This window comes from Terrapene carolina, unplaced genomic scaffold (assembly GCF_002925995.2).
Source record: "Terrapene carolina triunguis isolate 2854851 unplaced genomic scaffold, T_m_triunguis-2.0 Scaffold194, whole genome shotgun sequence".
Taxonomy (NCBI): Eukaryota; Metazoa; Chordata; order Testudines; family Emydidae; genus Terrapene; species Terrapene triunguis.
Window position 1 is genome coordinate 5924012 of NW_020664545.1, and position 22638 is coordinate 5946649.

The 22638-nt window shown below is 45.8% G+C and overlaps 1 protein-coding gene across 1 annotated transcript; it reads right to left on the bottom strand.

Annotated features, from left to right (window-relative positions):
- Positions 1–693: 693 nt before the first annotated feature.
- Positions 694–20438, bottom strand: LOC112123915 (hippocampus abundant transcript 1 protein-like). Its single transcript, XM_024222480.2, has 12 exons — positions 20185–20438; positions 13345–13440; positions 11788–11850; positions 10076–10203; positions 9398–9512; positions 8564–8782; positions 7715–7828; positions 7028–7099; positions 6642–6754; positions 6203–6300; positions 5373–5536; positions 694–5277 (listed from the first exon to the last, which is right to left on the bottom strand). Exons 1-12 carry the CDS (start codon positions 20266–20268, stop codon positions 5068–5070), a joined length of 1476 nt encoding a protein of 491 aa, XP_024078248.1. The 5' UTR covers positions 20269–20438; the 3' UTR covers positions 694–5067.
- Positions 20439–22638: the final 2200 nt, after the last annotated feature.

Here is a 22638-nt window from a genome sequence, read left to right on the forward strand (position 1 = left end):
GCATGTGAGAATCCTTATTGAACGCAGACAATCCACACGTCATGCTAGTCAGGGTAGGGCATTTGACCATCACAGCACTGCATGCACTGGGTCACGCTACACACAGCATCTGGGCTACTGTTGCTGTATCACACCCAGAGTGGTTTCTTGTAGTGTGAATCCCAGTGATTAACAGTACTTCTGCACTAAGGTGGCACCTTTCATCCAAGGAGAGCACAAGCCCTTTCCAACTTTTATTTAAGCCTCATGACAGTCCTGGCGAGGTAGGAAATAGGTAGAAGGGCAGAGAGCACATTCACTCAAGAGGACAGCAGCTCGGGGCTGATTTACAGGCAAAAGGTATGAATACAGTTTTCGTTATTGTGATTCAAGTCTGACTGGACACTTATCTCAGCCACATATCTAAAATAAGTATCTACACAAACTTGCTGTGAAATAACTAAATCGGTTTTCGGAAGCGCATAGAGTTCAATGGGTGAAAGTTTGTGTGTAAATCAGCCTTCAGGAAGAGCTGGGAGAAAAGACACCGGGAGACCAGACGTCAGGAGATCTAATCCTTAGAGCACACCTCACCCAAGGATCGAGAGTAGTTTAGGACCCCTGTAAAGAGTCACTTCAAGCATCACAGGCACAGATTTTTAAAGGCCATCTCGTTTCACATGGTTTAGGAGAAGAGTGAGATCGCAAAGAGGATTTTACTGCACCAGGAAAGTAGCAGTTTAATAAATAACCCATCAGTGGGAGAGATTAGCCAGTTCTAAACAATTGAAATAAACAAAATACATTTCATCATAAGCTAAGAACACAAATCAACATCACAAAGAGCAAACTCCATTAATTTAAAAAGAGGGGAAGTGCTGCCATTCTCCATGAAAACTTGCAGCCTTTCCACATGCCTGCACCGTTCAATGATCACTTGCAGCCACCCAGGTGCAGAGAAAGACCGAACAAAACAGGAATTTTTCACTGAATTGTTTCTAATTTGCAAAACTAAAGCAGAGTGAGAAAGTACTGGTTTTAATGCATTTTTAATCCAACAAGATCGGTTTTTAAACTTGAACTCCTGCATCAGTGCTGGAGCTGCAGAGGAAAGGCCATCTTTACCTCAACCAGCAGGGGGCAGTGAAGTGAAAGGCTTTCAGCCACAATTGAGTTTCATCGCAGTTACTCGTCTGTGTTTTATGACAACAAACTTGGGAAATAATATTGATGTTGGACGGCCAGTGCCTGGCATCATGCTGCAGGGGTTTTTAAAAAAAGGTACTTTAAAAAAATATGCAGCTTTTCATATAAAGTAACAAAAATCAACACCACTAGTTGAATGTTCTGTACAGATTTTTCCAGTTTCTACGGGGAGTGCTACAGAATTATTGGCCCTTCAGAATAACGAGATTCTTCATTCAGGTCCTGTAATTCTAGCTCCTTTACAGCCTGGCCAAATACTTCTGAGTCAAAAGGCAGAATGGTGGATCATACAGGGGACCGAGTCTGTGGGTGGGGTTAGAAGACCCTCCCCAGTTTCCTGAGAAGGTAGGTGTAATTTCAAGGATTTGCAAACAAATTCCTCTGTCTGCTTCACTACTGATAATTAGTGGAATCTCCCATGGAATGCAAACATCCCTGCCATTAAGTTGCATTCAAGCTTCCAGAGTGAATAATTCAGCAGTACTGCCACTTAGTACAATTTTCTAGTGTAGACAAGACCCGATTTAACTATACTAAAGTAGTTTTTCCTGTACAAAAAGGGAAATAATTATACTGGTACAGCACTTTTATACTAGTATAGCTGCATCCACACTAGGGCTTTCACTGGTATAACTGCATACATAAAAAAAGTCACACCCTTCATGACAATAATTACACTGGTAAGACTTCCAAGTGTAGATCAAGCCTTAGAAACTAGTTTCTTCAAGAATTTGCTTGTAAACAGACAGCCTTAGCCAAGAAATATAGTTTAGTTATTTTACTTCGAGTAACATTGTCACTTGGGCCCAAGGTTTAGGGTTATGTGGTGTTACACAATCTATTACAAAAATTGTTGTACTGAGTTTGTCAAAACAGTTTCTGGAGGAATTTAAGTGCTTTGCTGCAGTGCTGGAAACTCAAAACATCACAACAATGTGTTACTAAGGCCCAAGTGAAACTAACCGGACTAGTTTCCCTATCCAAGCAGAGTGAAGGACCAATAAAAAGCCACAGGCAGCATCAACGGTGAAAAGGAAATTAGATTCAGAACATGTCAGTTTTAATAAGCTAAGGTATTAAATAAAGGGAAGGATTTTTTTTAAAAAATATATATAATTTATAATATATTATATATTAAGTTTACAGTCTATTTTGTGGTGTTTCATCAGTTATATTTTACCTTGCAGTTCTGATTGCCTCAGTGTGACCAGGGTAATTGTATTTATTACTTTCATTTAGTTTCAGGGGGGAGAGGGAGAAAAGCACATCAGCCAATTTTAATACAAAATGTAAGAGTATGAATTGGCAGTTTTACTTTGTTGTACTCACAAAATGGCTTTTTAAAAACAAACAAAACCCTATAGCTGTAGTATTCTACAGAGCAAGGATTTTTGGACAGGGGAAAAGGAATTTAAACCTGGTGATTTCCTTTGGGATCTGGTTTTGCTGTGCATGGACAGTACCAGATGTTCCTGATAATGAACAAGGACAAGCCTTGAGAAAACTGGAACTATTGTGTTCAGTGAAGCTTTCTGCTAGATTATTCCCTAACCCTGCAATCGGATCCATGCAGGCAAACTCTTGCACTCACATACTGCTCCCCTGAAGCTCCCTGGCCTTTGCAGAGGCATAAGACGATGAATCCAACTACAGGATTGGGGCCTTTGGTGATAAAGATGGTTTCTAAATTGTGAATTATATTTGTTTTAATTAATATTACCGTTTCTTATAACTGGCTGACTCAGGGGACTGGGTGAATGGATACTAGGTCATTAGCTCAAACCCTGTCTAGGGGAACAGTGAGCTGTTACTACCCAACAGCTATTCAATAGCCTACATGAAATTCATTTTGTATCTCTCAGTTCACTTCCTACTGGACGGCTGTCCACATCCCAAAACTGCTGACACCATTGACATTAACTGGTCCCACATTGGTAGCCTCACAAGAGGCCATAAACTGAATGAGCCCTGGAGCCTGAACTCCCCACAACGCCTGAAGCAGTCCCTCAGGCGGGAGGGATGGGGAAGCTTGCAGTGCCGGTCCCTGTACCGTACCTGTTGTGTGGTTAGAGGACTTCAGTCCCCAGGGCTCTCCACCTGGCATCTCTCACCGGCTCTGAAATTCATTTAGAAGTCAATGGCATTTCTGAGCCTTGCTGCAAATGGGTATTTGTGACACCAACATTCTAGGAGCTGATCTCTGCAGCTGTGCTTAGTCAGGTTAGCTGTGATTTCCTGTTCCCAATGAATTGAGAGGCTAAGACTCCTGCTGGCACAGATTTGTGGTAGGTAACTGACCCAAACCACGACACAGAAGACTTTCCCAATAACAAGAGAGCTACTGCATCACATCTGCTCTAGTCCAAGCCTTGACTATTTCCAGTGGATGAATCCACAACTCCCTTAACTAGTTCTATTGCTTGTGTGTCAATTGGCTTATAGTTTCTCCTAATATTTGATTTATATTTTCCCTGTAACTGCTCAAGCCCATTACTTCTGATTCTGATTTCGCAGACTGATAAGAATAATTGATTTCTCTCCTCTCTGAATGCCCCTTTATGTATTTGTAATTAGCTAAGCATCCCTGACACACCAAAAATGCACATTTCTCTTAACTTTTCCCACATCAGGTTTTGAGCCTTTGCTTGACTCTGCTGCTCTAATTCTAAGCTGAGCTCAACCCAACAGCTGAGGTCACTAAGACATCATTTTTCAGCAAGATGGCTGTGCCCTGCAGGAGGTTCAGAAATGCCATGTTGGATTCAAATCTATATATTCAGTTATAATGCAAATTTTGTGCTGCAGCCTTTCAGGCTGATGGACTGAGCAGAATGGCTGCAGTGCCATCTGAGCTGTAACTCCCAGAGAGCCATCATCAGGTGCTTCCTACATCAGATAGCAGCAGTTTGGGGGAAGAAATATGCTTTATAAAAATGCGTAACCTGGATTAAGCCATTTCTTTGAACAGTCTCAGAGAAGCATGTTTTCTAATGTTCCAGTTCCATGAAAAATTCTGAGCCTCTCAATCCGCTTCTAGAAGAGGGAAGCGCAGACAAAACACTCCATTTAAGGAAGAGTGTAGTTGTTCCAAAACAAGAAATTCGTAACTCACGACTGCCTTTTCATCACCCAGTCACTCACTCCCATGTGAGCGAAGGACAGTGACAGCTGAACCTTTACCTTTCGTCACCTCTTCCAGAACATTATTGCAATATAATTGGTTTTGGTCTGAATTTATCACATGGGCTGGAATAGGCAAATTCGTCAGATCCTCAAGAAGTAAGGATCTACTCAGCTGGAGACTGGACTGGTCTATTCTACACATACATTGCTCTGTATTTAGTGTATCAGACCATCTTGTACTCTCAGCATGAGCTGAGTATACAGGCTTGGACTGTGACTTCTATGCTCCTGCAGTCCTCAGTCTGAAGTAGGTTAGCCCATCAAGCAGAGATGGGCCAGAGGCTAGTACTGATTATACTGGGGGAAAAGGACAAGTAACTGATGCCTTGGTTTTCTCTTGCGGTCAGATCATTTAGTTTATATTGAAGAGCAGGGATAGAATTCTGGCTCCTCACGTTCATTGGCAAGGTGAATATATGGCAGGCGACACTGTGAAGTTCACCATTCACATACAAAAGCAGGTTTTCCTTAAGAACTATCCCTTCACATGGTGCAGTTGAACTTCTTCCTTCAGCACCAGATGGTACAATCTCATTTTTTGCACCAGCTGGATGTATTTGGCTCTGAAGGACAGTTTTTCCCTCCCTCATTAGCTGTTAGTGGTACAGTCCATTACCTCCCCCCATTCTCACCCCAACTCCAGTTGGTACAGTCCATCCTTGTCTTGGAGTTGATAAGCAAGAGATTCAAGTTCTCCCCTCATACACTACTGTCCTCCAGCAGGGGCTCCTTGCCATCTGATCCTCCAGCCTGCGGGCTGTGGGTGTGGGTCTGGGCTCCATTGCTGTGTTTCTTATGGCTGCCCGATCTCAATGCAAGATTGTGTTCCGGAATGAACAAGGCCACTAGGAGCGACAGCAGGACTGAGCATGCTCCAAAGAGGAAAGGGGGCCCCGGGATAATGCTACTCTGTAAAGCAAAGGACAGGAACGATTAATGCTGTAAGTCGCAGTGAAGTGGGAAGACAGACAGACAAAAGCAAGTGATGAAACTGGATAGGATACCTCATCAGTAGGGTTGACCATGACCTTCGTGGCCTTACCCAGGGTTTCCACTTCAGCCATTTCATTCAATTCCACATGGAACAGGTAGAAGACAAAGCCATAGAGAGCTGGCCCCAGCCCATTACAGAGCCCCCGAATTCCAGTGATCATCCCCTGAACCACACCTGAGAGAAAAAGTGACGACAGGGAAGACATAAGCTTCCAGCTTTCTAAAGGGCATCTCTTTATAGGTAAGACAACCTTTGTTGCACAAGAACAGGATTAAGTCCACAACTCACAGATGAACATAGGAGGTTGAATTAGAGGCAATCTGACCTCAGGATTCAGGGTACAAACTCAAGGTAGGTGGATGGTCAAGCAGGAACTTCCTCCCTACCTCAAATGAGTAGCTGTTCAATGTTGCACATAAGCATTATGGAGTGTTTTACGAGACCCTTCCTCAGCGTCAAGTATTGTTAAAGGCAGATACCAGTCTAGATAGGCTGACAGTGTGAACTAGTTCCTAGAAACTAGTATACCTAATAAACTATATTCTTAATCCTATATTCTTTTGAGCGTATAGGTGCCCATTAAGAGTACTCACGCTGTACACACCAGAGAATTAACATGGAGGGTGGTTGGCATACAGCTTTGAAGCCATACAGAGATGCTGCACAGGGTGTGTCCAGATGTTCACTGGATTTCGAAGGGTTAGAGAGATACCCCTATCCTCCCTACAGTATTGGTAGCGCTCTCTCCCCACCGATGTAAAAGAAGTAGAAAACTTGTCAGGATAACTGCTGGATGAATTTTAATCCAACCATTAGAGAAACTCAACAAGTGCGACGTACCCTGCTGGTCGGGATCTGCGTTCCTGGACACCATGGCACTGATGGCTGGGAAAGTGATACTGGACATGGCAGCCACAGCTCCTGCTGCCCACATCATCCTACAAGAGAAAGAGAAATCAGCCCATTAAACGGGCGATTTTCAACCTTTTTTCATTTGCAGAGCGCTAAAATTTTTTCGAATGGAGGTGGAAAACCTTTTGGAAATCTTAGACTAGTCTGTGGATCACAGGTTGAAAACCACTGCATTAAGCAGAAAGGAAGAGAGCTTTCCATACAAAAGGAGTACTGCAAACTAAGGCTGGACGAGCAGACAAATATCTCCCTCTGGTGGCCAAATGGAGAACATTGCACAACTGCACTGGACACAAACAGCTGCCTAAAGAGGGGAGGGATGAGAAATGTGCCAATTGTTTATTGAATAATGCTGACCCACTCTTACCAAGGTTGCGATCCAAAGCCGTACCAGGCAAGCTGTAGGATCTGGAAGCCTAAGCCCAAGAGGATTGTATTTTTGTTTCCTATTGAACGCATGAGAATCCCCAACACTACTGTCTGGAAAGAGAAAATGAGATGATGTTATCAAACTACAGTGGGGAGAAAGGAGGACGCTACACTGGACAAGAAAGTGATGAAGAAAGAGGAGGCAACTCTCCTCACTGCCAGATTTGTCAGGCCCCTAGGCTGTCCTGCAGCTAGTAACATACATTGCTAAGGCTTCACAAAAGGATTCTGGCAGTTGCCAATCCAATCCTCAAATGTCATACATGTTTGTGTATTCTCATAACCAAGGGGTTTGAGAGTAGTACCCAGAGAATGGGTTCTCACCTGAGCCAATATGGAGAGGATTCCAACCACACCAATAAAGGCTGCCACAGTCTCTGAGGAAAATCCAATGACCTGCAAAGACATCAGAAGGGGACTTCATTTCAGGCAAAGGGCTTTGTGTTGTACCTGAGAAAAGCCACGCCATGAGAGCCATCTCTAGTGCTTACTGATACTACATATCAGTAGCTTGAGCATTACACAACTTCACCCTCCACCTCCTCATGGGAAAGTGAACATCAAAGCCTCCCCAGTGACAAGATGGAAGAGGTTTCCATGGACTAAAGAAGTAACTAAGTGAATGGATACGCTGTCCCAAGTGCCTGAAGAAGGTGACAAGGTGGGGTAAGCACAGAGTCCAGGGCAGGTGGCTAGTGATTAGTCTGGGGACTGCATTCGCAAGGCACATCAGGGCTGCGCAGTTAACCAGCATTCCTGGGGATCCTACATTTTCTAACAGAGAGGAAGCAGGTTACTGGTACTGTTTCACCCTCATTGAGAAAGAGCTTCTGGTCAGCAGTGGCAAACCAGGGCTGCTGGTGTGCAGCCAAGCTGCAAATTCCCCCAGCCCATGATCACTGGGCAGAAGCTGCTGCCCCATACTGCATAGTCAGGAAGGAAATAAAACAAATGCATGAGACTACAACACGCACTACAAACCTGTATCTTAGTCTAACTCCAATGACTGACCTGTCGTAGGTACAAAAAGAAGCTGGAGTACTGGCCGGCTTCAGGAAGGTAGGAGAGAAAGACAGTAATGCAGATGAGAAGCACAGTAGAATCCTGGCCCACTTTGCGGAGAGACTGGAGAAACAAACAGGACCATTAGGCTCCTCTGATATGAACCCAACACATAGGTTACTTAGTACACTGGGCACCCTGGAAGGGCTTGTTCTGCAACAGAATTTCTGCACATCAGTGGGACACATCTGTATGACAGATCAGTCAGCCTGGCACCAAATTGTTTCTGCCTTGAAGAGCTTCCCAGCTGTGGGAAACTTCACCCCGCTAATGCAGAGCATCGCAGAGAATCCAGCTAGATTTCTGTAACTCTGGCTCTCCTTGGAACATTAATATGGGCAGGGACTCCTAAGTGAGAGGAAGGGGAGGAACAAATGAGCAAGATAACCCTTTCAAGGGACCCAACCAGCACTCCCCCAGGCTAACAGAAGCAGCAACATGCTAGGTCTTTCGCATGGCTACACAGAGTGCAACTGCAAAGCAATAGGAGTTGCACTCACACCATCAGTTATTGCCACCAAAAGATGATGAACTTTCTTCAGCGACACTGGAAGCTGGTTTTAGACACTACGTAGCCATACATACTCGGAACCCATTACCCAGCACTGAATAAAGATACAGCCAGACATCATCATCCTTGCACCTGATACAATCATGTCTAAATTCACATCCTTTGCCTCTTGCAAAATGATTCCCTTTTTATCTTCACCCTCCTGTTAGAAGAACCAACACGGAACTTGGGGAAATAGATCTAGAAGTTAAATTGCAGTGAAAAATTGCTAGTAGCAAACTACTTACAGCAAATGGATCTGCCTGTTCCCAAGAGATGGGAGCTCCCCAGGACACAGGGCGCATCTCCTCCGGCAGAGATTCTGGCACAGCCAGCAGAATGAAGCCAATATCCAGTAGAGCAACCCCTGAAGCCAGCACCACCACCAGCGTATCACCATAGGCTTGGGACAGGTATGCGCCAATCGCCGGACTTGTGACCAGGCTGGCTGCAAAAGTGGCTGACACCTGCAGCACAATACAAATCTTAGTAGTTGTATCTTTTGGCCAGAGCCTACCCTCTTTCCCAGAGTCATCCAAGGCCATCAGCTCCACCACCTATAGAGTAGCCAAACCATCTGGGCAGGTTCTCCAGAATTGTGGAATACAGAAATATGGTATTTCCCCCCTGGTAGAGTTGAGGCTAGGTCATGACAATGGGTGATAAGTATTGGTTGAGATGCCTCTGGTTAAGGCGTTTTCAGTAATCCTATTATAACACTATGCAAGAATAGTTCAGCAGAAGCCACAGGTGCACAGCCACTGTTCTATTTGTGTTTGCATGGAAGCCAGCGTGGTGTAGTGCCAGAGGCTGGAGAAAGGACTGGAAGTGACAATACAGCTGGATTCCAGGTTTCACAGCACCAAGCTCTGGGGTTGGTTTCTAAACATGTTGCTCCATTTGGAGTCAGGCATGGAACCAGCAATGGACACAGTGGATTGTGAGGAATGCAGAAGTCCTGTGTGCAATACCCATGGGGAGGATACTCTTAAGATGGTCCTGCACCCCTCCTCTCCAACTCTCTGAATTCTGGAGCGCTGGAGTATCTCTTTGGGGAATCAACTAATGATGTGAGTCCTTACCAAGCCATAAGCTGTACTGCGTTCATGTTCTTGTGTGATATCAGCAACGTAGGCAAAAATCACAGAGAAGGTGACAGCAAAGACGCCAGACATGGAAATGACAGCAAAATACCACCTGCAAGAGATGTTCCCGGGGCAGAGTTAGAGGAAACCACATGAAAAAAACCCACAAGAGCCTAATGCTGCTGAACTACAGTCTCTTCTCCACACCCCTGCTTCAATTCATTTCATTTCACTTCATCCTGAAGTGCTCAGAAATGCCATTGGGCTTCTATTCGGGTTAACACTTACTTCATGGCTTAAAAACCCAGTCCAGACCCATCTCTGGTAGTGTCCCACCCAGGAAGGGAACATTAATGCGACTCAGTACTGATGCGGTTTTTAGTAGTGGGAAGCAAACACTAGGAGAAGGCATTTCTTTCTGACTGGAGTTGGAATCCAATGGTGTGTGAAGGAAGCTCTGGATCAAGGAAATGCTGCCTCTTCAGGCTCCTTTTCTTCATCCTCCAAGCACTTCCAATCTCCTCCACAGTCACTGCACCTCCAGATACTCCTAACTCCACCATCTCAAGTGACTACACCTCCAAATTCCTCTTGGACGCTCTCACTCATCTTCTGGACTGATCCCTCCCATATCACTGCACCTTCACATCATCTCCATTCCAAGCATAGACTCACCATGGGCTGATCTTCATGAGAGGTATTGGAGCGCACGTGAAGAACACAGTGAGGAGAAGGAAGGATTTCCTGCCCCAGACATCAGAGAGAGCACCAATCAGTGGGGCACTTAGAAAGGACAGCAGGCCCTAGGAGAAGAGAGGGGTTCACACCAGGTACAAATCCCACAGCCACTTTCTCTGGCTGGCAATAGGAGAGTAAGAGCTGTAATGTCACCAATACAAACAAGAGGAGCTGGCAATCCACTGTACTGGATTTCTAGGAGGTGTCAAGGTTACCAAAACAGGACACTTCATTAGATAGCTGAAATCTCTATACTGGAAAAACTGCTAAATGCTCAGAAATTATTTTCCTTCTCAGTGCTCGGAGTCTGCAGCTGTGGTCTTTCCATGTCTATTTGTGCAGCAGGGAGTTACCACTGCCTGAAGAGGTTGGCAAAGCTCCAAAATGTCAATATTTGTTGCAATTCAGGGAAAGCTCTGGCTCTACATTGAGACCGGTTGGATGTGAAGAGAGGCCAAGTCCCTTCAGCCTCTGTAAAAGTTCCCCATATCTACAAATCTTTCACACCCGTGACAAAATGGGGGAATGAGCACCTTAACATATACACGAGATTGTTTGAGCAGCTCCACACCTGAGAAAAATCATCCTTCAATGATAGTCATGCTCCTTTAATTGGGGTGCTCCTGCTAATACCGATGCCCAGCCCAATGACCAATTCTGCCACGTTACCAAGCAAATTAGAAAATATTTTGTTTTAGTTCTTGCCAGCTTCTGTAATTCCTCCACAGGTGTTGGACTATTCTAAAACCATTTCACCAGTTGCTACGTGACTTTGTAATTACCAATCTACTGTGGGATGGCGGAGTTTCTAGATCACGGTTACATTGTTTTTAATTCCATTACTCGAGAGCTATAACAATACCAACTTTTTTGGTTTTCTTATTATCTAGAATCTGGTCACTAGGCTGTTCTCATGCTGTTGTGGAGTGTTCTTAGCTGTAAGCACAGAATGAGGCACAGGCGCTGGTATCCTCCAGGCCCTGGGGGTGCTCCACCCCAAGCCCCATCCCCTTCTCCCAAACCTCCACCCACCTCTTTCCACCCTCGCTCTACCCCCACCTCGCCTCTTCCTGCCCAGTTTCCAGCGCGCCCTGTCCCCGCTCCTCCCCCCCCCAGCGCCTCCTGCATGGTGCAGAACAGCTGATCGCAGCAGGCGGGAGGTACTGGGGAGGGGAGGAGTTGATCAGCAGGGCTGCCGGCGGATGGGAGGGCGCTTGGGGGAGGGGAGGGGAGAGGGAGAGGTGGTGAGCTGGCTACTGGAGGGTACTAAGCATCCACTAATTTTTTTCACGGGTGCTCCAGGACTGGAGTACCCACAGAGTCGGCGCCTATGGCATGGAGTTCAGGCTTCCTGGGCTATCCAGCAGACTGTCAGTGCTATTCTGGAAGAAAATACCTAAATGGGTTAGCACACAGAGAATCAACCGGGCATGAAAACAGAACTACCCTTCTGCTGTGCTTGCCAATAAGGTGGCCACTTACCCACTATAGATTGGACTAATCACACCAAACAGCACTCTGATTATAATGACTTTCCATTGCTACTGACCCTGTTCTCAGGTTGGAACAAAGCCCAGGTGGTAAGGTGGTCTGGCCCATCGTGTTTCTACAGCATTGGTTCTTTAAAATGGAAGGAAATAATTCCTTACCTTGACCCCATGGATCAGGCCATTCATCAAGAATGTGTGCTGAGGAAAAGTCCGGTGTAACACCTGCGGAGACCAAGTCAACAATTTTACAGATCCTCCACTAAGTTCTGCTGTTAAAGGCCAGGAGGATCACATCAAACGAGACTAAATAAGCCTGCAGTCCATATTTGCCCACAGCACTGACACTCCTATTCCCATGCCACAATCACAGTACACACATGCTCTGCTAACAAAATATATGGAGCCCTTTTGTTTCCTCATCAGTGACATAGGCAGCCACTTCTCCCAGGTATGTCACAGGGAGACGTGTGACTGTGTTGGATTTGGGTAGGGGTGAGCTCGTGTCCAAGTTTCTCTAACACTATGAGGCCATTTCAGACAGACAAACATTTCTCCATCTCTGCCCCATCTGCCTAATCCCTATTTCTGCTTCATTTAACTCAATAAGTGTTTCCTGGTCACTCTCTTCTTATTTTTGTACCCCTTATCTACTTGACTTACATTTTATACTAGTAAATGTACTTCTAAGAGCCTTTGTGAACAAGACCTTCTTTGTATGGAAATTACCTAGATCCCAGAAATCAGCTCACAGATCTTCATGGTACATTAAACCCTAATGTGACTTGTCATACCAGCTGCCGAAAATAAATTCTGAAAGCTGAGAATCCCTCTTGAAGCTGCCAACTTGGAAGTTTCCAGTCACTTAACTCAAATTCAAGATAAATATCTGAGTTGGGAATTCTAGTTCTTTTGATAAAACTAACCTTTTGTTCTTGGTTTTATCATGGCATTTCCTTTGTCGCCTATATTGGTCATCACAGGGTCATCTAGCGCAGATATGAAGAACAACTCTATGTAAGCTCGAAAGCTTGTCTCTTTCACTAACAGAAGTTGGTCCAATAAAACATTTTATTACCTCACCCACCTTATCTCTTTAATATCCTGGGACCAACATGGCTACAACAACACTGCAAACAATTTTGCATGACAGTCTGTCACCCCCAGCTGAGATCGTGGCAAGGTTGGGTGTGGTCAGTAATTGGACAGGACTTGACAGTGCAGGGGATGCCGCTGGTAATTCAGAAAGAGGCAACCCTACCTCTACATCAGTACTAAACCAATGTCCCAGCCCCTGTGTGAAAGGTGCAGTCATTGGAGGAGTTATAAAACATCACGGCCTTGCTCAATTAAAGATGGCACTTTTCACCAGTACCCGAGCTTTAAATGAGAAATTCTGGCCAAATTCAAGCTTGGGTTCTTAAGTTCTGCCTCACTAAATCCCCTATTCCATTTCAAATAACGTATTCTTCATTCTCTGTCCTAAATTACTAAGCAGCATTCTTATGTGGTTTTAAACAATGGCCATGTTCCACTCCAGAGATGGCTGCAGCAATTCCTTTGGTAAAGTACTTTTCGGAATGAGTTCTACAGATATAAGATACAGTATCCTAGGTTTTGCCTCTCATGCTTCAAACCCAAACTGTACCCAGATCGTCACTGAAATCCTCAACCTCAGCATTTCCACCATGCTACCCTCAGCAAGAGTCAGTTACTCACCGTTAACATAGGGGTGGTGAGTAACCCCCAGGCAAAAAACTCCAGGAAAATCACCACCACCGCATGGTACACACTGGGCTCTCCAATCCCCTGTCGCTGAAAGAAAAAACATGTTAATACCCTGAAATCTGAAAAGTGGTTTGGGGCACAAATTCATAGCCATATAGAGGGAGAGTTTCAAAGGCATAAAGGACAGGTAGATGCTCAACTCCCACTGACTTCCAATGGGAACAGGGCAGCTAATTGCCCTTTGTGCCTTTGAAAGTCTTCCCCTTAGCTCCTGGGGGACAACCGAAGGGAGGCAATTGAATTTCCCTGCAAATGCTGATAGAGGAGTTAGCTACAGAAAAACACATTTCCCCAGGTGCTAAATCTCAGCTACTAGCCCAGGTCTTCCTTTGCTGTGTAGGTGTACCTGCAAGGTCACAGGCTTACGGAGAACAGGAGTCACAAGGGAGTGTAGAAAGCAAACAGGGTTGAACTCAGCTGCGTCAGGGAATCGCACAGATCAAACACTCAGAAGCATAGCATGCCTTTCACAAGAGGGGATTTTAGTGCAACTGGCCTACATGACTTCAACACACTAGAAAGCACAGATAGCACCAAGACCAGTGCTGATACATTATAAAGTACATCTGTTGTTCAATCAAGCTGTTTAAAATTTTCAAAGCCAACTAAGGAATTAAGACAATTCCCATGAATTTGAATGGAAATTGAATGTAGCCCTTGTGTGTGTTTTTTCTAGAGTAGATGAGTGGGCTTCCCATTTAGTTTATTTGTGGCACAGTGTGAAAGGTATGCTGGAATTTATAGCCTGCTGTTACCTCAAATATTAGCAGAATTATTCTAGGGGAGCTGCAGATTAGAGTAACTGTTAACAGAGCAAGAGAAGACAAGTAGATTCTGAGACCCTAGTTGTATTAACAGTTTCTATTAAAGATGCTTCCTTTAAACAGGTTGTAAATCTGATTCAAAGATAAAAACACCTTCAAAACAGGGAACACTCAAGGGAAATATGGTCATTAAATGAAGTTATTTTTATTCTACACAAACAACTGGACAAACCCTTTCTCTGTTGCTACAAAATGTGAAGGTGGCATTATGCCAGCAATGCTAGAGAAAAGTGCAAGTTGCATGGATATTTAATTCCCCCATCCCATTACACTGTCTTGGTAGGAAGAGAGAGAACTTCTTTCTGTGAGGGGAAGTATCTCTCTCTTCTTCCCCCATCACATCCTTCCGTTACACCCTTTCAAGCAAAACTCTGCAATTAGATCTTTTTGTCACTTGGTCAAAACAAAAATACATGTATTCTCCCAACTCATGCTAGAAAGACTATATGCTGCCTCAACAGAGCAGCAGAGGTTATGAACTCTGGGCAACAGGTAGGCCCCTTCAGAGAGTACAGAACTATTTAAGCAGCCTGGATCACAGCAGAACTGGCAACAAGAACTTTCGTAGGGCCCAGTTTATAATACAGCATGAACATAAGAATGGCCGAACTGGGTCAGACCAAAGGTCCATCCAGCCCAGTATCCTGTCTACTGACAGTGGCCAATGCCAGGTGCCCCAGAGGGAGTGAACCTAGCAGGTAATGATCACGCGATCTCTCTCCTGCTGTCCATCACCACCCCCTGACGAACTAGGGACACCATTTCTTACCCAACCTGGCTAATAGCCATTAATGGATTTAACCTCCATGAATTTATCCAGTTCTCTTTTAAACCAAGTTATAGTCCTAGCCTTCACAACCTCCTCAGGCAAGGAGTTCCACAAGTTGACTGTGCGCTGTGTGAAGAACTTCCTTTTATTTGTTTTAAACCTGCTGCCCATTAATTTCATTTGGTGGCTCCTAGTGCTTATATTATGGGAACAAGTAAATAACTTTTCCTTATTCACTTTCTCCACATCACTCATGATTTTATATACCTCTATTATATCCCACCTTAGTCTCCTCTTTTCCAAGCTGAAAAGTCCTCACCTCTTTAATCTTTCCTCATATGGGACCCATTCCAAACCCCTAATCATTTTAGTTGCCCTTCTCTGAACCTTTTCTAATGCCAGTATATCTTTTTTGAGATGAGGAGACCACATCTATACGCAGTATTCAAGATGTGGGCGTACCATGGATTTATATGAGGGCAATAAGATATTCTCTGTCTTATTCTCTATCCCCTTTTTAATGATTCCTAACATCCTGTTTGCTTTTTTGACTGCCGCTGTACACTGCGTGGACGTCTTCAGAGAACTATCCACGATGACTCCGAGATCTTTTTCCTGATTAGTTGTGGCTAAATTAGCTCCCTTCATATTGTATGTATAGTTGGGGTTATTTTTCCCCAATGTGCATTACTTTACATTTAACCACATTACATTTCATTTGCCATTTTGTTGCCCAATCACTTAGTTTTGTGAGATCTTTTTGATGTTCTTCACAGTCTGTTTTGGTTTTATCTATCTTGAGCAGTTTAATATCATCTGCAAACTTTGCCACCTCACTTTTTACCCCTTTCTCCAGATCATTTACGAATAAGTTGAATAGGATTGGTCCTAGGACTGACCCTTGGGGAACACCATTAGTTACCCCTCTCATTCTGAAAATTTACCATTTATTCCTACCTTTTGTTCCCTGTCTTTTATCCAGTTCTCAATCCATGAAAGGATCTTCCCTCTTATCCCATGAGAGCTTAATTTACGTAAGAGCCTTTGGTGAGGGACCTTGTCAAAGGCTTTCTGGAAATCTAAGTACACTATTTCCACTGGATCCCCCTTGTGCACGTGTTTGTTGACGCCTTCAAAGAACTCTAATAGATTAGTAAGACACGATTTCCCTTTACAGAAACCACATTGACTTTTGCCCAATTTATGTTCTTCTATGTGTCTGACAATTTTATTCTTTACTATTGTTTCAACTAATTTGCCCAGTACGGACATTAGACTTACCGATCTGTAATTGCTGTGATCACCTCTAGAGCCCTTTTTAAATATTGGCATGACATGAGCTATCTTCCAGTCATTGGGTACAGAAGCTGATTTAAAGGACAGGTTACAAACCATAGTTAGTAGTTCCACAATTTCACATTTGAGTTCTTTCAGAACTCTTGGGTGAATGCCATCTGGTCCCGGTGACTTGTTACTGTTAAATTTATCAGTTAATTCCAAAACCTCCTCTAGTGACACTTCAATCTGTGACAATTCCTCAGATTTGTCACCTACAAAAGCCGGCTCAGGTTTGGGAATCTCCCTAACATCCTCAGCCGTGAAGACTGAAGCAAAGAATTCATTTAGTTTCTCCGCAATGACTTTATCGTCTTTAAGCGCTCCTTTTGTATCTCGATCATCCAGGGGCCCCACTGGTTGTTTGGCAGGCTTCCTGCTTCTGATGTACTTAAAAAACACGTTGTTATTACCTTTAGAGTTTTTGGCTAGCTGGTCTTCAAACTCCTTTTTGCCTTTTATTACATTTTTACACTTAATTTGGCAGTGTTTATGCTCTTTTCTATTTACCTCACTAGGATCTGATTTCCACTTTTTAAAAGATGCCTTTCTTTCTCTCACTGCTTCTTTTATATGGTTGTTAAGCCACAGTGGCTCTTTTTTAGTTCTTTTACTGTGTTTTTTAATTTGGGGTATACATTTAAGTTGGGCCTCTATTATGGTGTCTTTGAAAAGTGTCCATGCAGCTTGCAGGGATTTTGCTCTAGTCACTATCCCTTTTAATTTCTGTTTAACTAACCCCCTCATTTTTGCATAGTTCCCCTTTCTGAAATTAAATACCACAGTGTTGGGCTGTTGAGATGTTCTTCCCACCACACGAATGTTAAAAGTTATTATATTATGGTCACTATTTCCAAGCGGTCCTGTTATAGTTACCTCTTGGACCAGATCCTGCGCTCCACTCAGGACTAAATAGAGAACTGCCTCTCCCTTTGTGGGTTCCCATACCAGCTGCTCCAAGAAGCAGTCATTTAAAGTATAGAGAAATTTGGTCTCTGCATTTCGTCCTGAGGCGACATGTTCCCAGTCAATATGGGGATAACTGAAATCCCTCATGATTATGGAGTTCTTAATTTTGATAGCCTCTCTAATCTCCCTTGGCATTTCATCGTTACTATCACTGTCCCGGTCAGGTGGTCAAAAATAGATCCCTAATGTTATATTCTTATTAGAACATGAAATTACTATCCATGGAGATTCCATGGAACATGTGGATTCACTTAAGATTTTTACTTCATTTGATTCTACATTTTTTCACATATAGCGCCACTCCCCTCCCCCCCCCGACCTGTTCTGTCCTTCCGATATATTTTGTATCCCAGAATGATTGTGTCTCATTGATTGTCCTCACTCCACCAGGTTTCTATGATGCCTATTATATCAATATCCACCTTTAACACGAGGCACTCTAGTTCACCCATCTTATTATTTAGACTTCTAGCATTTGTGGACAAGCACTTTAAAAACTTGTCACTGTTTATTAGTCTGGACAGTGCAATTACCATGTTGGAGAAATGAGCATTAACCACAATTAGCTATTGGTTGTTGCAAGCCCCCTTTTCCGGTCTAGCATTAATAGAGATTTTATTTTAGAACCATACTCCACCACTGCTCTGCCTCTTCCAGGGGTGGCAGGTTTGTAGAAATTTTGGTGGTGCCCAGAACCTGCCCCCCCCCAAACTCCACCCCCACCTGCCTAAGGCTCTGGGAGGGAGTTTGGGTGGGGGTCTGGGGTGCAGACTGTGGGATGGAGTTTGGGTGCTGGGTGAAGGCTCCGGGCTGGGGCAGGGGTGCAGGCTCTGGGATGGAGTTTGGGGTTAGGAGGGGGTGCAGAGGTGAGGCTGGGGGACACTCGGGGGAGGTGCATGGGGGCGGCAGGCGGGGCCGGGGGACTGACCTGGCCCCAAACATTGGGGAGCAGCGAGCTTAGCTGCCACATAAAATAACTCGGGGGGGGGGGTGAGGGGAGTTTGGCTGTGACCGGAAGTAACTGGGGGGGGGGAGGGGCACACGGGGAGCTCCGCGGGCCGCATGTTTGAGACCCCTGGACTAAAGGTTACACTGTAGAGGGACATTGGTCACTAAGCACCAGGTGAAATTTACTTCGAGGACTGACCTCACACGCATGTTTTACTGTTCTGAATGACTCACTCTGGTTGTGCTTGTAGCCACCCCTGGAAATAGCACAATAATTAACATTTCACTGGCTTTTAACCTTGCTTAGTGCCGCCCTCCCCCAGTCATCTTGTTCCTCGTGTTATTTACTGCAAGTGTTCAGTTCCCACTGTTTGTAGTTTGCCTAGGGAACACTCCACTAATCAAACAGATGTTCAGACATTTTATATTTGTTAATGGGAGGGATTTAGCAAAACCAATCTATTAGTAACCCTATGAGTCCCATGGCTCCAAGTTTGATTCAGTGTTAAGTGTCACAAGTCAAACTGGTTTAGAGTAATCTCTTACTTTACAAGAAAGAATACAGGTAAAGTTCAGGTTTGAGTTGTTTCCAACCTAAATAAGTATTTTCCATTTTGACTAGTCCAAACCAGTTTAGCAAGTCTGATGAAGTAGGAAGATGGTCAATCTGCTTCAAAATATATTGAGAGATCGCTGTACCCAAGTAGACTGTCCCCCAGTGCAGTGCTATAACTGCACTATGAAAAGTTTTATGGGTGCTATATTAGCCTCAGAAACAGGCATTTACTTTACAGATATGACTGCTTGGGTCCCATGAGAACTAGCATGGTGGGAGGAGGCCACAACTTAATATCTTGGCTTCCACGAAGGCCAACATGATGGGAAAGAGCTCACCAATCAGTATCTTATACTCTGGTGTACCTAGTACACCAATAGTCTAAAATACAAAGCACGGTGCTAAAATTTAACTACAGCAGAGCGTAATAATCTGCATTATAGGCATATACTGGTAGCATCTGGTGATGTTGCAGTGCTGGTCTCGCCCTACTTCAAAACCACTTCTCAACGGAAGGCCCAAAATCCAAACCTAAGTGTCAGCCAACACAGTGAAGCACGCAAGCCCCAAATACACACACAATCGGTCATTACACTAATTGAATCTATTTCCCCATGTTAAAGTATCCTCACACCTTCCTGTCAACTGTCCGAAATGGGCCATCTTGATTATCACTTCAAAAGTTTTTCTTCCCTGCTGATAATAGCTTTTCTTAATTAATTAGCCTCTTACAGTTGGTATGGGTACTTCCACCTTTTCATGTTCTCTGTATGTATAAATATCTTCTTACTGTATGTTCTACTCTATGCATCTGATGAAGTGGGCTGTAGCCCATGAAAGCTTATGCTCAAATAAATGTGTTAGTCTCTGAGGTGCCACAAGGACTCCTGTTCTTTTTGCGGATACAGACGAACACGGCTGCTACTCTGAAACACAAACCCCTGGACAGGTTGGTTTAGCTGGTTTCCTTCCACTGGAACCACTACACCGGTGAGATCCAAGCTTCAGCTCGGCACAGAGTGGCTCCAAATGAGATCACCGCGGTGTTTTTCCCCACACTGAAGAGGGCCCCAGCGTGGTGCAAAGAGCACAAGGGCTCTCCCTGCCAGCTGGGATTCCCACACCAGGCTGGTGCTGTCCACCCTGGGCCAGTGCTGGCCACGGCGCACCCACCTCCTAGGGATCCCTCAGGGACAGCCAGGGCGGGGGAAGATACTGCACCAGCCAGCGAAGTGACTGCCCAGCAGGGGTGCGATGGGCCGGGAAATCGGCTGGAGCAAAGCCCCCCCCCGCTGCCAGACCCCTCCAGCTTCCTACCCTCCCCCACCCCCCTTGGCCCCCGCCCTTCCCCCACCCCCAGGCGGACTCACGCTGGCTCCGTCCCGGATGATGATTTTCTTGGCCAGCAGGACGCTGCGGTTGAGCCGCTTCTTTTTCTTCTTCTCGCCGGTCATGGTGAGGCCGGGGCCCTGCTGCTGCTGCCCGGGTTCCGCTGCGGCCCCATCCTCCCCCCGGGGGCCGGGCCAGACTGAGCCCGGGGGGGAGGGGGGGAAGGACTCAGGGCCACCGGGACCGCCTCACGCCGGAGGCGCCGACACCATCCCACCGGCGGCGGCGTCCGGCTGCGTCCTCCCAGGCGCGGCCCGGTCCTCAGGGCAACCCCGCGGCGCCGCCTGCCAGCGCCTCCTCAGCCGCTTCCGCCCGCTGCGCGCGCAGCCAGCACAGGCTCTTCCCGCCCCTTCCCTCCCCCCCTCGCGGCCGCGCCCCCAGCCGCCTTCCGGATCCGTCTAGTCCACCGTGTGCCACGCCCACCAGGCCACAGGCCCCGCCCTCTCTAGACTCAAAGCCTCGCCCACGTGCGCGCGCCACCACAAATAAAACATGCTATTGGCTGTCGTGGCCGTCAATCATTTCTGGCTTCCCTATCGCGGAGCTCCGCGCCACCTTTCGCTCGGCCCTGTTCTGGGAAAAGACTCAGCGGCGGGCGCCCCAGCACAGGCTCGTTTTCTCTACCCTTCCATGGGATTGGCTCGTCCACACCTGTGCATCAAGGAGTCTGGCCCTCCGATTGGACTAGATTGTAGATAGGCGGGGGAAAGGTGGAACTATTGGATAACGGTCACAAACGGTCGCTCAGACTGAACAGCTTTATCGGGCTGTTCCACTAATCTACGGGTGGTGAAGATGGGAAGGATTGTACCACTGACCTATACCACTGTCAATTATGGGAAGACTGTACCACCAACGGGGGGTGTACAGGCTGTACCACTGATCAATTGTGCCACTGACCTAAATGAGGGAATTGTGCTGTGCCAGTGACCTGGATGGTGGGGGGACATGATGGTGCCACTGAACCGATGCGGGAGGGAGAGGTAAATGGAGGAGTCCATGCTAGGACCTGATCATGGGCTGGACTGGACTGAGTGAGAGGTGCATGCTGGGAGGCCTAATCCCCATGTGCCATACATGGAGAGTCTGATGGAGCAGTGCATGCTGGGAGCTGTACATGGCGCTCATGATGGAGCAGAGCAAGCTGGGAGCCCTAATCCCCATGTGCCATACATGAGGAACAAGATGGAGCAGTGCACGCTGGGGAGGCCATCATCCTCATAGGCAGCACCTCCAGCCCACTTGAGTCAAGATGAAGCATTGCATACCAGGAGCAGTCCTCTCCGCTGTAGTCTGCTCCACTGAATACAGTTTAGTTTTAGCATCTGGGTTCTGGTGGGTACCACTGTGAATCCCCCATCTGAGCAGGAGTTTGGGAGCTGCTGAGCTGTGGTTTTTCTCCTCTAGAGCTCCCTCAGAGTAGCTGAGATGGCTTCTTCCAGATAGCTACCTCTTCTTTCTGCCACCAAAGCTCCACCGGATCCCTCCTGGCTTTGGCTAGTTCAGTTCTCCTCTCTTCCGTTTGCACTACAGTATCACTGCGTGAAGCCCCCTTCCATGAGATTTTGTTCTATCAAGAAATGGCTTGGATTCATCTGCAAGGCGATGTGTGTGGGCTGTACAGAATCCCTTGTCTGGTTTGAGGCCAGTTATGTACATGGCAAAGTCTCCCAGTTGTTGCCCACCAAGCCCTGTCTCTCTCAACTTGTTCCCCCAAATGCTTCCTCAGTTCTTACTGGTTCTCCAGGCCTTCCCCTACCTGAACCTGTTGCCCTCAGCCTGGGAGTATAGTGACCTGTTTGAGCTGACAGCAGGGTGTTTCACTTGTGATTTTCAGCACTAAAAAGCATAAACTGGAGCTAAAGGAGTAACTGTAATAGCTGTCAGCTGTAATGGGCTTTTAACTTCTACACCAGCTGGTGGAGAGGGACAAAGACCCCCACTGTCCTACAGTGGGTTACATAAGCTCCTTGAGACGGGGAAATGTGCAGCACTCTGCCTTTTGTAAAGCACAAGCACTGTGCTAGAAATGATCACAAGTAATAATCAACAGCACGTCCTCCCTGCCCTTCAGCCCAAACAAACAAATCATCAACAAGCCTCGTGATACTAAGAGAATGGGCAATGGGCCAGCGGGACAAAAGGGAGATATGCATGTCACAAAAGAAGGGAATGTAGTGCAGAAAAGCTGGAGAGGGTGGAGGATTAAGATCCTCAAGTAGGGAGAGTAGTTAAATCTGCATGCCAAGCCCTGGTTTACTTAGCATGAAGCACCACCATGAAGCCGAAGGCGGCACGCGAGCTGATTTTCAGTGGCACTCAAATTGCCCGGGTCCTGGCCACCGGTCCGGAGGGCTCTGCATTTTAATTTAATTTTAAATGAAGCTTCTTAAACATTTTAAAAACCTTATTTACTTTACATACAACAATAGTTT